Here is a 16,942-nt window from a genome sequence, read left to right as displayed (position 1 = left end):
ATGGAAGGAGGACCAGTGCTTGTGTTCTTTCTGCATATTGTGATTCTGAGCCTCCAAGTCATTTAGAAAAAGAACCAACTTCCAGCTGGGTGTGGTGGCTCAGGCCTGTAAATCCCAGCACTTTGGAAGGCTGAGGTGGACAGATCACAAGGTCAGGAGTTCGAGATCAGCCTGGCCAATATGGTGAAACCCTGTCTCTGCTAAAAATAAAAAAACTAGCCAGGCATGGTGGCAGGTGCCTGTAATCCCAGCTACTTGGGAGGCTGAGGCAGGAGAATCGCTTGAACCCGGGAAGCGGAGGTGGCAGTGAGCTGAGATAGCACCACTGTACTGCAGCCTGGGCTACAGAGCGAGACTCCGTTACGGGAAAAAAAAAAAAAAAGAACCAACTTCCATTCCATGCCTGGGGTCTACATTTTATACACATCCCATTTACTCTATCAGACTGTAAACTCCTTGAGGGCAAAATCTGTAACTTATTCATCTTCGTTTCTTCTCAGACCTAACACTGTTTAGCAAAACATACCTGTTAAAAGAATAAAGTGTTGAGTAAAAAAAGACTGAGTCTCCTGTGAAACACTCAGCATTGTATTTTATTTATTAGAACATCTCTAAAGTATTGTATTTTTCCCAAGAATTTGTTTAATAAAATATTCTTCTGGGAAACTGAGTGATCAACATAATTAAGCTATTCATACTTTCAAATTTTAAGATAGCCAGTTTGAAGCAGGGGTTTTGCTCTGTGAATGTTAATATCCACATATTGTTATGTTAGAATCTGACATTGTTTGGTGTCTTTGTTATAAACACATGCTTTACTCAGTGTTAAGAATACCAAGAAAACTTCTAGGCTATTTATTTTCTTCCTTTTCTTTTGTATAATTTATCAAGCCAAATTATCTAGTCTCATTGTGAATAACAAACATTGTTTGCTCCCCATTGTGAATAATGAAACTCAGTGAATTTTAGTTTTACCCATAATATTTTAATCTGTACCTGCACCCGAGTGACAGATGGCATATATCCATTTTACAGAGTGTTTAACACAGTGGAAAATAACATTCTGGGAGTAAGCAGACCACTTACAGACCTACCCTGGGTCTGCCACTACTGTGTTGTACATTAGGGAAGTCACATCCTTCCTGATGACTCAGTTTCTTTGCACAATGAAGAAGTCTGACTCAGGTTCTGATCTCCCTTCTTTGATAAAATTATGGGGTTCTTGCTCAGATTAAACTGGAATTAGAAATTATTACCTCCTCTTATGAATAAAAATAATGGTGATTTTAAATTGCTGTTTATTGATTAGAGAAAACATCACGCTTTTGTAAAGCTGACTTAGATAATTTATTTCCTGATTCTATTAGTGTTATTTCTCTTGAATCTGCACAAGGAGCAAATTAACCCTTTGTGCCTCCCAATGAGTACACCTTCCCTGGGGACTCCATGTGCTGATCTGTCCACATGAGGGGACAGAAGAGAGAGTTGGTGGCACCAAGGCATGTGGTGGGCAACGAAGATGCCACCCACCAAGACCTGATGAGAAGCAGCTTTTTGTTCTTAATTAAAAACATAACTTTTAAAATGCCTCATTCATTTCTTGTTTTTATAGAATCAAAACAGAAATTTTTCTTAAATGAAAACCAGAAACCATTTAAACTTTTTTAAAGCAAGCAAGTTTAAAAAAGCAGCTTAGGAAATTGTCTTTTGTAATTCTGCCAGTTTCAATTTTGATTCCTTAATGCAACTAGTATCAGGATAACAATATTTGCTTGAAAAGAAAGAGAAGATAGTCCTCAGGAGCTGTTTCAAACACATTTTAGTTGTTTGATTGGCTGATGTGAGACTAGCTACTGTTACTGAAGTTGCTTTGATGAACAACAAAAAAATACATTCATAATGTAACAATCTCAACTCAACATTTTAGATATCCTTAGTAAACTCATACTTAGCAGATCCTAAAAAGTGTCTATGACAATAGTTCTAATTTTTTTTTTTTTTTTGGGGGGGGGACAGCATCTTGCTTTGTCACCCAGGCTGGAGTGCAATGGCACAATCTTGGCTCACTGCACCCTCTGCCTTCCAGGTTCAAGCGATTCTCCTGCCTCAGCCTCCCGAGTAGCTGGGATTACAGGTGCCCGCCACCATGCCTGGCTAATTTTTGTATTTTTAGTAGAGATGGGGTTTTACCATGTTGGCCAGGCTGGTCTCGAACTCCTAACCTCAGGTGATCGACCTTCCAAAGTGCTGGTATTACAGGCATGAGCCACCATGCCCAGCCTAGTTCTAATTATTTTTGACTATTTGTATTAGTGTCACAAATTTAAAGGGGGACATAGATCAAATTCGGATAAAAGATTAAGTTAAATATAGATGAACAGTATTTGTTAAATATCTATTATTTGTTGTTCAGTTTAATTGAAACAACTGGCATTTTTTTTTTTTTTTTTTTTTTTTTTTAGCTACACCCTAGGACCTTATGGAAAGAACCCAACATCTCATGGTTACAAAGATTATGAGATATTCTGCTTTACCCATGGGTATTTCCTGACATTTCTTTGGTAAACTGTAGCCTAATAGAAGATATCAGGAATTAGTGTAAGAAATATTCTAAAAAGCTATTGTCATTACAAAGATGAAAGCAACTTTGATGATCAAAAAGAAGTCAATAAAAAAAGACTGAAAGTAGTTCCTGAATCCTTCTCTATTGTTCATTTGGGATTTCTTAATTTCCCTACTCTCAATATATTATGGAATTTTCTGTGTGAAGTTTTGCCATGAATTAAATTGATGTCAACAAAAGTTTTACCTTAAGTCATATTTTACCACAAACTAGAGAAGCCCCAGTCCTCCAGGGAGCACCTTTTCCTGCCTTTAAGAAGCTTGTCTTTTCTCCTTCTTTTAGTTACAAGCGTCATCTACAGAGGATGAGGATCAGTTGACCTTCAGTGACAATTAGACCTGCTGATTTGACACGAACAAATCCATGCTCCCATCTGAGGCGGCATTATCATCTCCTTGACTTGGCACATGAAGGGCAAGTCTGCTATGCTTGTGCTTCCTTTGCTCACTGCTTTTCTCTGCCCATGGAAAGTCAATGGCATTTGCTCCTCTACCAGGAAGCAGGAACACAATGTCTATTTGCCTGCCATCCTTAATAAGTTACTTTCTCTATCATTGCTATTCAGGTTTCTTTTTGCTAGATATGTAACTTGAGAATTGTCATGAAAGGAACAAAAGTTTGGAGTTCAGATAAACATGGATCTGAATACTCCTCTATTACCATGTGATCTTGGATCTACTGCTGTGTGATCTTGGATGAGTTACTCAATCACTCTGGATTTTGGTGTGCTATTCACGAAATGCAGATGATAATAATGATCTTACGCGGTTATGGTGAAAATTAAATGAACCAGTATGTGTAACATTTCTTGTACAGTCTCTGTCATCTTGTCAGCATTTGATAAGGTATAGTTATTATTAATTTTTTTTTTGAGATGGAGCCTTGCTCTGTCTCCCAGGCTGGAGTACAGTGGCGTGATCTCGGCTCACTGCAACCTCCACCTCCCCAGTTCAAGCAATTCTCCTGCCTCAGCCTCCTGAGTAGCTAGGACTACAGGTGCCTGCCACCGTGCCTGGCTAACTTTTGTATTTTTAGGAGAGACAGAGTTTAGCCATGTTGGCCAGGCCGGTCTTGAACTCCTGACCTCGTTGATCCGCCCACCTTGGCCTCCCTAAGTGTTGGGATTACAGGTGTGAGCTACTGCACCCGGCCTAGTTATTAATTTTTTATTCTAGTATTATTCTATTTTGTTATCCTATACATAGACATTGTATAAAACATATACATATATGTGTATATTTATGCGTATCTTATATACATGATATGTACACACATATGTGATATACATATGACACAGAGTTTATTAGCGAGTAGGAAGGAATTATAGGAGGGCAAGTCAATTCATTACGTATTAACAGTCAGCATCTATTAGGTGCTTACTTTCATCATTTTGTGCAATCCTCTACCGTGGGATCCTGTTTGTAAACATCTCCAGAGATTAAAGAAGAAAAAAAAGCTTCCCTATTAGCCTTACTTTTGTGTTTCACCTTCCCTGAAATTCAGAATAAGCTAATATAATATGCCAACATTCCTGTACTGAGTTTTACAACCAAAGTATAAACAGTCAATTCCTATGACTGTTTCTGTACATAATGGATTGGTGGCACTTAGATCAATATTAGCAATGCTATACTCAATGGCTGAGGACAATGCATTTATAAAGGGTTTCATCAAGATTCATGGTCTCTATTGATACATGTTGACTTTTTACTTTAAATTGTCAAAATTACCACTAAGTGTAATTTATTATAACCAGAAGAGTTGGTGAAAATAATGCTGCCATTTAAAAATAAAATAGGTCATTAGCTATTGTCATAGCCATACTATTCTGGGTTAAATTACATTATTTTGAAAAGAATGGAAAGAAAGAGGAGAAAACTGAAATTTAAAAGAAAACATGATTTATGCCTCTAAGCAAAATAATATCCATTTATTTTGAAATGATGACACAGCAGACACTGTTGGCTGCATATTCAACACTCCATTTCCTCTCCTTTTTGTTCCAGTTTTCCTTCTTCTCCCAGTTTCATCACCAGCATGTGGGTCCTGATTACTCTAGGCTAGTTTTGTATACTTGGTTCTTTTGCCAGGGATTGGGTATGCCAGGCTAAGCATGTGATCTTCTCTGGCCAATGACGTGTAAAGGGAGGGGGTCTTTCCGGGAAAGACTTCCTTACGCATTAGGCCCTAGAAACTGGCGCCCCTTTCTGCCTCCGAATAGTGCAGATCTGGGCAGGATGCCTGGCACTGCTGCAGCCATCTTGAAACTTCAAGAATGAAGTTTCTAGAATGAAGCCAGCACCGGCAGAGCCATGAGAATGCTTTACTTGTGGACTTCTTGTTCTGTGAGGTAATAAACTGCTTTATTTTTTATGTCAACCATGGGTGGGATATTCTGTTACTTGCACCCAAAGCATCATAACTGAAACAGGTAATGCGTAAACTGTTTTTTTTTTTTTTTTTGAGACAGAGTTTTGTTCTTGTCACCCAGGCTGGAGTGCAATAGTGCGATCTTGGCTCACTGTAACCTCTGCCTCCGGGGTTCAAGTAATTCTCCTGCCTCAGCCTCCCAAGTAACTGGATTACAGGCACCCGTCACCACACCAAGCTAATTTTTGTATGTTTAGTAGAGACAGGGTTTCGCCATGTTGGCCAGGCTTGTCTCAAACTCCTGACTTGAGGTGATCCACCCACCTTGGCCTCCCACAGTGCTGGGATTGCAGGAGTGAGCCATTGCACCTGGCCGCACACACTTCTTGACCTAGAGAAAGTAAACAGGAGAGTCAAATAGGAAAGGAGAGGGTACCTGTTCCTGTGACTCCAATTCTTTGTGTTGTAATTTTTTCTCTGCACATCGCACCTGATTAGAACGGTTTTCTAATTCATCTTGTAAAATCTGAAACGGTATAAAATAAAGATATCATTAATAATTAGCACACTTGAAAAAATAGTTTTACACCATGAACTGGCATTAAAAAGGCCTCAGATTTCGAGTTTATTACTCTTGTTCCAAAGCATTCAGGCAAACAATATCAGACTTTTGCGTGTCAGGCCAAGATGTTTTCTGCTTTAAGAATACCTAGTACAAAAACTTTCAAAGTTATAAAATAGACAAATTGGCAGATGTCAATCATATATTAAAATGTCTCATATCCTTCTAGCGCAGAACCACAAGCGTGTAATAAAGCATATGTAATAAAGCATAACACTACTGCAATGAAAATGGTTCCCTCAGGACACCTGCAAGATACACTTACACTCTGAATATCATTGTGACAGATAGGAATTGTAATATCTGACTAGCATAACATTTTTCAAAATTATATTATGATAATTTGAGTAAATTATAGTAGCCATAAATGAATTTCTTTATAAAGTCAGAGAGAATGGTATGGAATTTGAGGAATTTGTAAGAAATGGACAGAGGTGAACTCTTTCAGTTACCAAGTAGCTGTTTGAAATAGAATTCAGGTTGATATGGGAAATAGAAACGACAAAGACCAATAATTATCACTGTATCAATTACTATGTTAGGTAAAGAGGTGAACTAGAAAAAGAACTTGTGGTTTCCATGTACTGTTTCTATAATGACACTGGATTGTCCATTCAAACAATCCAGTGTCATTATAGAAACACTACATGGAAAGTTACAGTGAGCAGAATGCATGGGGTGGTAACAGCAAAGGTGTCAAATTCACAAAATTCAATTCATCCAGTCAATATTAGTGAGTTCCTGCTCTATGTCAAGAATTGAAATAGGTACTGTAGACATAGCAGTGAAAGAAAATAGGCCGGGCGCGGTGGCTCAAGCCTGTAATCCCAGCACTTTGGGAGGCCGAGACGGGCGGATCACGAGGTCAGGAGATCGAGACCATCCTGGCTAACACGGTGAAACCCCGTCTCTACTAAAAAAATACAAAAAAAAAAAAAATAGCCGGGCGAAGTGGCGGGCGCCTGTAGTCCCAGCTACACGGGAGGCTGAGGCAGGAGAATGGCATGAACCCGGGAGGCGGAGCTTGCAGTGAGCCGAGATCCGGCCACTGCACTCCCGCCCGGGCGACAGAGCGAGACTCCATCTCAAAAAAAAAAAAAAAAAAAAAAAAAGAAAGAAAATAGACCAAACCAAATAAAACAAAACAAAAACCCTGGTCAGGCACAGTAGTTCACATCTCTAATCCCAGCACTTCCAAAGGCTAAGGCAGGAGGATCACTTGAAGCTAGGAATTCAAGACCAGCCTGGACAACATAGCAAGATCATTTCTACAATTTTTTAAATTTAATTAGCTGGGTGTGGGGGTGCAAACCTGTGGTCCCAGCTACTCAGGATGCTGAGGCAGGAAGATCACTTGAGCCCAGGAGTTTGAAGATGCAGAGGGCTATGACTGTGCCACTGCACTCTAGTCTAGGTGACAGAATGAGACCCTGTTCTGTTCAAAAAAAAAAAAAAAATCCTTGCATTCACATGCTTAGATTATAATGGGGTGGAGGTAGGCAATAAGCAAACAGCAAGTGTATTATATATCTGTGATGAGTGCAGAAGAAAAATAAAGCAGGGGAGGGGACATTCTAGAGTGGTGTGAGGAAGCGGGGATTGCAATTTTAAACAGATGGTCCAAGAAGGCCTATCTGTGCAAAGACCTGAAGGACAAGAGAGAGCAAGTCACATGTAAATTTCCAAAGGAAGAGCCTTCCAAGCAGTGGCCGCTGCATGTGGAATGACTCCGAGATGGTATGTTTGTGGAAACCATAAGGCCACTGTTGTGAGCAAAGCAGCAGCAGTGAGGTCAAGGACATAACAGGGTTCAAGTCACATCAGGTCACATGGAGTCTCGCAGGTCAACGGCTTTAGATTTTGCCTAGAGGTGGACAGGAAGCTGCTGGGGGGTGGGGAGGTGGTGCTGCTTTCATTGCTGTCTGAGGAGCAGACTGAGGGGCAAGGCAGAGGCAGGGAGTAGGGGAGAGGCAGGAAGCAGGGTGGGGAGGCCTGAGAGGAGCAGACTGAGGGTCAAGGCAGAGGCAGAGAGCAGGGGAAAGGCCACTGCAACACTAGGAAAGGGAAGATGGAGAGCGGGGCCAGGTGGTAACAGCTGATGAAGGAAGGATCAGGTCCAGGTATGAAATAGAGATGATGGCCCCGAGACAGTGGAAGCAGAGAGGAATAAACAGGACCCCAGGGATTCTGGCCTGAGGAGCTAAGGCTGCAGTTGGCATTCACAGAGACAAGGCAGGTTCGGGGAGAGGAGCTGGAGCTCAGCCTCAGCTGGGTTCAGTTTGAAATGCCTACTACACATCCAGACGGAGACAGGAGTTCAGACACAATGGCTAAGTTAGTGTCCATTAAAGATTCCTGCAACACAATGCCAGTCTTTTTTATGTCCAGATAAATAGTGGTTCTTAACCTTTTGGGAGGTTCTAGACTCCTTTGAGCATCTGATGAAAGCTAAGTAGTTACTCCCTAGAAGGAGAAAAACCATAGTTTTATGATTTTGCCTCTCACTGTAGGGCATTCCTAGATTGCCTGAAGCCCATTGGTGAATGGACCCCAGGCTAAGAACTAATTTAAAAAGTGAAATGGTCTGTGAATGAGCTTGCATGCTTTAGGGTGTCTTTGATATGAGACTTGATTATAAACCTACAATTCAACCAGGTCTGAGAATGAGCTTAGAAATCTGTCCATTCTTGAATTGTCTATAATTCTGTTGTGTTCTACTTCCAAAAGGATGAATGTAATAGTTCCTGTGCTTGTTGATGAGGTAGCCTTTCCCCTGCTCCCGACTTTCATAGCTACCAATAAATAGGATCTCATCAGCTTCTCTTATGGCATAATTGGGGAAAGTAATGATTACTGTATCGGGAAGAATATTTATCCATTTTTTTTGTCACCACTTTTTCCTGCTCTCTAATCCATCCTCACACCACTGTCACAGTGATCTTGTTAAACTTAAATCTGATTATGTTATTCCCTGACTAAAATTCTGAAACAACACTCCAGCCCCGCTGAGAGACAGCTCTCGCTCCTTAGCGTAGCATCCAGGGGCCTCCAGCAACTGGCTTGGTCTCCAGCCACGCTGTGCCGTAGGAAGCCTTGGCGTGCCGTGCAGATGTCATTACCAGCAATAATAACAGGAGCTATCATCCACAGAGTGGATTTTGTTTTTAACCCTTATGACAATTTTGTGCACCCAGTATTATTTCATCGATGTTAGAAAGGATGTAATTGAGGCTGCATGCAGTTAACTACTTTGCTCAAGTCCACGTGGTTAGCAGTAAGGCACTAGACTGGGATTTGTCTTTTTTTTTGGGGGGGGGGGGTGGAGTCTCGCTCTGTCACCCAGGCTGGAGTGCAGTGGCACAATCTCGGCTCACTGCTACCTCTGCCTCCCGGGTTCAAGCAATTTTCCTGCCTCAGCCTCCAAGTAGCTGGGATTACAGGCGTGTGCCACCACGCCCGGCTAATTTTTTGTATCTTTAGTAGAGACGGGATTTCACCATGTTAGCCAGGATGGTCTCGATCTCCTGACCTTGCGATCCGCCCGCCTCAGCCTCCCGAAGTGCTGGGATTACAGGTGTGAGCCACCATGTCCGGCCTGGACTGGAATTTTAACACATTTCTGTAACTTCAAATTCAATATGCTTGTGCTACTCCATGCTGCCTCTTTCCCACTCTGTACTGATTTTCCCTTTTCTTTGCCTGGAAGTCCCTACCGCACCGACTCTGCTCAATGATGTAATTGCCCTGATCTGTACAAGAGCTAAATATGGACTTCTCCGGGCTTTCATCCATCTAGTGTTTAAGAGAATTAATTTACGTGTCTGGGTGGCATGCAACTGTCTGCATGAAACTGCAGCTCAGGGATCTCCTTTCTTTATTTCTGCAAGCCCAGTGACAAGCCAGCTCAATGCCTGGTACACGGGTGACACTGAATTCATGCTTGTGGAAGGAAGTCATAAACATTTAAACTCTACTCCCTAAAGATATTTACTTCAATCATCAGGGCTTCTGACTGTCCTTCATGTGGCACATTTAACCAAAGGTGAAGTGTCCTGAGACACAAAATATACAAATATATCCTCCAAATATCTATGTCTATCTCTGAACATACACACACATATCACAATAATAATAATTGATAATATATTGTCTGGTTTCTGCTACAATATAAAATACTCCTTTAATTTTTTTTTTTTTTTTTGCTTTTAATTTTATTTCACAGAAAAGAAAGATGGTGTGCCTCTCCCTTCCCTTAAATGAAGAGTTGTTCCCCACCTCCCGGCTTCTCTCCCTCCTTGCCTTCACCTGCAGAACCCTGAGAGTGCCACACTCGGCATCCCACATCCTCCCCCACTCACTACATACCCCGTTACACCTGCCCCCATCCCCACTGCTCTCCTGAGTCAGTCTTCACACCAGTCACTTGTCATCTCCCAAATGCCAAAGCCAGAAGCTAACTTTCTTCCTTTTTCCACAGAAGCATTTGGTCCTACTCATGCCCAATTGTGTGTTTCTCTTGAGTTTTGAGGAAATAATTCTGCTCAGTGAAGTCAAGGGATTAAAAAAAAAAAAAAAAAAAAAAAAGAGGATGCTGCAAAAGTGAAAGTCAAACAACAGGCCTGGAAAGAGGGTGGTGGATATGGAGAAGGGGATGGGTGCAGTGGAACCATTGACAGGACATTGGAAAAAAGGGACTCAGAGACACCCCAAGGCTTTGAGATGGAATGACCAGAGAATAGTGAATTCTTGCTAAGCACAAGTCAGAAGCGGTGGGGCTGTGTGCTTTCTGACATGCTGGACTGAAGGTGCTGGTGGGACTTCAAGGAGAAACTATTGCTAGAGTCTGAATATTTGTGCCCCCTCCAAATTCATATGTTGAAATCTTAACCCTCAAAGCTATTAGGAGGCAGGACCTCTGGGAGGGAACGTCCTCAAGAATGGGACCGGTGTCCTTCTAAAAGCTCTGAGTGAGGTCCCTGGCCCCTTCTACCACGAAAGGACACAGCACAAAGATGGGTGTCAATGAACTAGGAATCGGGCAGGCTCTCCCGTGACACTGAATCTGCTGGTGCTTTGATCTTGGATGTCCCAGCTTCCAGAGCTGTGGGAAATAAGCTTTTGTGTTTAGGAGCCACCCTGTCCAAGGGATAACGGTACAGCAACCAGCGCTCGCTAGGACCCCTAGCTAGCAGATCACATTGCTCAGTGGGTCTGAAGAGTGGGGCTTGCTCTCAGACAGAGGTGCAGAGGCTCTAAAACCTGCCCTTTGGGGGATGCCCACACTCACACAGGCAGAGGAGGAGATGGAGGCCCAGAAAGCTGCTGAAAGTCCAGATAGGCAGGAGGCAATTGAGGAGAAGTTAGGATGACATATTATGCAAATCTAGCTGAAAGAAAGTTCCAAGGAAGGCAGCGTAGTGAAGGAGATCTGATCCTTTTTCTGTACTTCATATAGTGAACAGACTACGAAGTCGACTATGTTTTATCAATATTATTAAAATGGAATTCAAATTACATTCGCTTTTCAAAAAGGCAGGCCTTTAAAAATTTCCTCATAAAGATGTAAAATGTGATCTTTCTAAAGTTAATCAGAGAAAGCAGTTGTATTTAGAAATGACTTCCGTTAACTATTAAAGATCAGTTAAAAAAATTGAAAAGTCACCAAATAATATTTCACTTTCAAAAAAGTCAAAATGTACTGCATGAAAGGAAAATGACAGTTTATACTGGCAGCTGGTACTGGTTTTATATTCTAAAAAATTATTAGGTTATTAGAGTTCCAACCTCAGAATTTGACATAAGGACTATGTGAAAATGACCACAATTGCTCAATAAGTACAACCAGGGACTTTAAGTTGTGTCTTCTTTATTCAAAAAAGCTTCAAATTCGACATTTCACACACACACAAAATCACAACTTTTAGTTTCTTCCGGAGAAAAGCCCAAGATAATTAAAGAATAGAATGTCCAACACTGGGTCAAAAATATAAAACAAAATCCAACTTGAACAGTTAAACTGTTTATTCTGCAGAACTGTCCCTACTCTCCTAACTCTGCAGTGTTAACTGGCATCATTACTGAAAAGACAGTTCTTTTCTCCCAATTAAATCTGCCTTTAAATATGATGTAAGTCAGCTGGCTGTGGGAAGCTACACCGCTCCTGACTTTCAGAGTGCTTTCTCCTGGTCGGGAGTAAAGAATGACACTTTCCAGAAGAAAAATGTAAATGACATAATAAGCTCCACAAGAACAACGAGCGCACACCGCACTCTTTCAAAGGGAGAGCGTTGTAGGATAATTTGATTTGTTTGTTTCAAATCTGAAAATAATGAGAGCAAATGAAAGTGTAAAAAATTGAACATGTTAATGGGCTCCTCAGGGTGAGGAAAAAGACCTGGTAGCTAATGTGCCCACTGAATGGCACCTGTGACAGTACAGGGCTTTTCTGTGAGTTTGGGGAAAAAAGAGTAACTAGTCAATGTTATTTTAATAAAATGTATGAACATAATTCAGCTCAAGCCACTCCTTAACTTGTAAAACTACGCATTAAGGAATTATTTGGAGTCTTATTTAAAAAACAAAGTTTTCTCTTGTAGTTCTGAGTCAATTAAACAAGAATAAAGTGATCGCAGATACATGCCTTTTAATAATGAATAAATGAAACACAAATTCATTTTAATTATAAAGTGGTTTAAAGGTTATTTAATAAAGGAAAACTTTATTGGAAGACAGATATACTATGTCACAATGATAAAAAAAATTTTTTTACACGGCCGGGCGTGGTGGCTCACACCTATAATTCCAGCACTTTGGGAGGCCAAGGTGGGCAGATCACAAGGTCAGGAGATCGAGACCATCCTGGCTAACATGGTGAAACCCCGTCTCTACTAAAAATACAAAACAAAACAAAAATTAGCCGGGCGTGGTGGTGGGCACCCACAAGTCCCAGCTACTCGGGAGGCTGAGGCAGGAGAATGGCGTGAACCCGGGAGGTGGAACTTGCAGTGAGCTGAGATCGCCTCACTGTACTCTAGCCTGGGCGACAGAGCGAGACTCCGTCTCAAAAAAAAAAAAAAATTTTTTTTAAAAATGTTCCCAGAATACAAGGTATATAACAGAGAGAGGCTTTCAGATGTAGTACTGTAGCAAGACCAGACATCTTTCTAGAGATTTCTGATCTCGCCTTTGGCCCACTTCTTAGCCAACTCCATTCCAGCAACCCAAGAGCTGTTACCTTACTACCCTTTTCCCAACAGGCTGTCTAAGCATACAAATTGGTCTTCAGCTTATAGCTCAGAATATTGGTACTCTAAGTTCATATCAGAGAGTACAATTTCAAACTCTACTTTCCCATCTTTATCAAAACTCCATGTATGAGAAATTTGGAAAAATCCACTTGCAAATCAAGACAGAATCATCAGCAGTAGAAAAGTCACCCTTCTGAGTCAGTGGTCCTGGAAACACTGTCCTAGCAGAGTGGACTCCAGAGACACATTCTCTTACACATTTTCTGTCATGTAGCTCGTAGGGTCGGGTTCTTGTCCCCTTTTAGAGAGTTTCAAAGCAGTTCTTATTGAGTTGAAATGTAATGTGTTTGACACATATTCTGCCTCATTCTGTGTTGTTAAGTCTTGGTAAAATCATGAGGTCTATGAGCACATTCTTCTGGGCCTGCCCTACCTGAAGGGCCTGAAGGGGCAGAGGGTAAATGGATCCTTTCCTTGGTTCTGTCCGTAGGTTCATCCACATGTCCTCTGGGAAGTGGGAACCTTGAATGCTATAGTGTTCTGTTATTTAAAATAAACTGGATTGAACCATATGTAAGCAGAAAGAGTGTTGATTAAAGTTTTGCCCTATATAAATATAAAACTGGGGTCGGTAGAGTTGTGGATTTTTAGGGCCTTGGGTACAGTCTGTGGCCGTGAAACAAGGAACCAGATGAACCTCCGCTGGGTGAAGCGCAGAGAGGGGGCCTTGCGAGCTGCAAGCTCTGCATAGCTGAGTTTTAACAAGAAGAAAAAGACAGAGTATTTATACTGAAGATGCTGCCAAGAAAAAGTCACCCTGGCAAACTGCGGGAAACTGCTGAAGCAGGGTGACGGGTAGACGGCGGTTCTGTGTACTCTTCTCCCTACTTTTGTGTATGTTTAAAAGCTTCCATAATAAAAAGTCAAAACACTGAAAAAAGAAAAAAAGTCCCACTTAAAAAAAAAATGAGGTATCCTTTCCTTCATGAGGCTTGAATTTACTATCCTACTTTGGAGAAAACAGATGATTCATTCGCCACTCAGTGGGCAGGAGGGTTGCGGGAGGATTGACCCCATGAATGTTTTGAAGACAGAATGAAGAGACCAGGGGGTAGGATGTGCATATTTTGACTGAAGGAGAAGATAACTAGAAAGGGAAGGCCTATTTTTATTTTTAGTGAGGTATAATTTACATACAATCCAATTCAATGTTTAGTTTTTCATGGTAATGGTCTGTTTTCCATTTAAAACATGTAAGATGATTTTTAAATGTATGTCATAAAATATTTGTTAAGTTATAAAATCTTGACGTAAACTTCTCTTCCCCTGGCTGCTTGGTCCTTCAGACAGGCGTGATGCCTGAGCTGTGACTACAGTGAAGAGACACTAATTATAAAGGTGAAATAAGGGTGACTCTCATTTAAACCTTAATTACCTTCTTAATAATGCCCACACTTGTTTAAGTAGCATTACTCCAATTCAATCTATTAACTGGGCTGATAATATTTCTGATGAGGTCTCCTTTTGCAATGTAAATTGACACCGAAACAGTAAATGTTTTTCTTTCTACTACTGTTAAATGAAGGCTAAGGTAAAACACAAATAAAGCAGTAAAATCTCGCTCTATTTTCATGTGAGATTTACAGATTTTTTTTTTTTTTTAAAATCATATTGTAAATGACTAGGACAAAGCGAGAGGATCAAGCCCTGTCATCCACACAAGGAGAGATAAATCTGGGGCTACCAAAAGTGACACAGTGGCAGCGTGACATTTTTACTGGGTGGTCTCACGGGCTATTTACAGAGGCCACTATAGTTTCTGTTTTATTATTATTTTAAAATAGGCTAAATCTACTAACAAAAGTAACTAGTCTTCTTCAACTGAAATGCCACTCAAGATTTCTTTTAAAGCGATTTCTTCATTCAGACCTACCCAGGATGAATAACAAACCATAAAAAACAGTTTTATTAGTGATTCTACAGTCATGGAAAACGGGTTATGCTGCAGATCTAAAGCCAGAGCCGCAGTTACTACTGCAGAGGCCACTAACGTATTCACAGCAGAACTGTATACTTTTTTTCCCCTATGGCTTATGTTCAGGTTTTCGGTTTTTTTCACATTCCAAGCAACATTTATTTATTTTTCTTAAAAAAAAAAAAAAAAAACCCTGATAATTTTGTCTCTTTTGTGATATTGATGTGAAGGAAAAGAGATCTTTGGAGGTTTTTACCCAATACAAATGTTGCTCCTCACATAAGGCAAAATTCCTTTCACATGAAAACTTTTTAGTTGTTGTTGCGACAAACGACAAACGACAAACCACATGGACGAGAAACAGCACTTGCATATGAGCTGTTGCTGTAGTACTTATTAGGCTACTGATTCAACATAAAAGGCAAAAAACTGTGGACACTATACAGAGCAAGAGTTTTTCTTGTTTGTTATTCTTCAAGTAAAAAAGTGTTCGCGTTTTCTCTTCTCTCTCTCACCTATTTTCAGTCCTTCAAATTCCTAAAGGACTTCCTTTAAAGGTCCTAAAAATGCACTTTTTTAAAAAGTTAATGTTTCCTGGTCTTAACAGGGGTTCCAGGAAAATAAATCATGTTATTTCAAGACTTTGATGATCTAAGGAAGCCGGAATCTCCTAACGCACCTCATTCGTGTTTTCCTAGTCACACAAAAGACCATCCTGACATTACCCACATCTCCTCTTAAAGGGGCCAGTCTGTTTCTACTCAGGAAATTCAAAGCACATTTCCCCACCTTCGTCGCTCGAGACAGCTTCACTTGTGAACAAGTTCTTATCTCGGGTGGTAGAAATCTAGGATCAAATTCAAGAACCACAGCTAGGATTTTGCAAGATCATAGAGGCATTTCCTTGTCTGGCCAGGGTGATAAGCACTGGAACTTGAGTTCAGTCTCTGCGGAACAGTGTTAACTGTTAAATCCTCACAGACCACCCCTCTTCAGTGCAAGTCCAGGGAAGAGGGAGGACCCATAAGCCATTCATTTAAATTTCGATTTTTTTACAAAGAGTAATCACTCACACATGCCATCCCCTGAGCCTGTAGTATCATTTCCGATCCCCTCCACCAGACTGTATTTCTCCTCCATGAAAACTGAAGTTAAGATTCATTTCTTCCACGAAAAATTTCCAACACAGATTAAACTATTTCCCATTGTCATTATATTCCCTATATGGTAACATATTTATAGATCTCTTCCTATTGTGAATTTATCTAACTTCTTTTCTCATTTTAGGCTCTGAACTTCACAAGAGCAACAGCCTTTGCCCCGCCATTATTTGTTAAGTGGTCTCTGAAATGCTTGGGAAAGTGTTATTTACACTACGGTAATGAGCATTTACTGGTAACATTAACCAACTCTATAAAGAGCAAGTTGCCTTTCATTTAAAACAGTTGGGGGCCGGGCGCGGTGGCTCAAGCCTGTAATCCCAGCACTTTGGGAGGCCGAGACGGGCGGATCACGAGGTCAGGAGATTGAGACCATCCTGGCTAACACGGTGAAACCCTGTCTCTACTAAAAAAATACAAAAAACTAGCCGGGCGAGGTGGCGGGCGCCTGTAGCCCCAGCTACTCCGGAGGCTGAGGCAGGAGAATGGCGTAAACCCGGGAGGCGGAGCTTGCAGTGAGCTGAGATCTTGCCACTGCACTCCAGCCTGGGCGACAGAGCCAGACTCCGTCTCAAAAAAAAAAAAAAAAAAAAAACAGTTGGGGTACTCCTACTAAAATTCTCGGATTTTTTTCCCCCTTAAGCTACATTTCCTCTCATTCTGTCCCTAGAGAAAAATAACTGAGTTTTATCCAGTCTGCTCCCTCAAGTGTCAGAAATGGCCTCCCTTCTTGTTTTTTAATAATAACACATCTATCAGTACCCTCTCTTTCACGCTCTAGAGGGCTGGTCACCACTGCTGCTCTCTCCCTTCTGCTATGTCCCTCTCAGCGTCTACACTGGTATGTTGTCTTTACCCACCTGCCCTTCAGGAAATTGGCCACATTTCTTTTGTTTGTTTTAAGAGATGGGGGTCTCACTATGTTGCCCAGGTCGGAGTGCAGTG

At 41.1% G+C, this 16,942-nt stretch overlaps 1 protein-coding gene across 12 annotated transcripts in view; it reads right to left on the bottom strand.

Moving 5' to 3' along the window:
- Positions 1-16,942, bottom strand: part of CEP112 (centrosomal protein 112) — a 549,518-nt gene that overhangs the window by 47,730 nt on the left and 484,846 nt on the right. For all 12 annotated transcript variants that reach the window (XM_073005103.1, XM_073005106.1, XM_073005112.1 and 9 more), the window contains one exon: positions 5,430-5,519. In XM_073005103.1, the coding sequence (XP_072861204.1) occupies positions 5,430-5,519 (90 nt within the window). The remainder of the gene's footprint in view (positions 1-5,429; positions 5,520-16,942) is intronic.

The sequence above is a fragment of the Chlorocebus sabaeus genome, chromosome 16 (genome assembly GCF_047675955.1).
Source record: "Chlorocebus sabaeus isolate Y175 chromosome 16, mChlSab1.0.hap1, whole genome shotgun sequence".
Taxonomy (NCBI): Eukaryota; Metazoa; Chordata; class Mammalia; order Primates; family Cercopithecidae; genus Chlorocebus; species Chlorocebus sabaeus.
The sequence above is the reverse complement of the archived record's forward strand: the minus strand, read 5'-3'. Positions and strand labels throughout refer to the sequence as shown.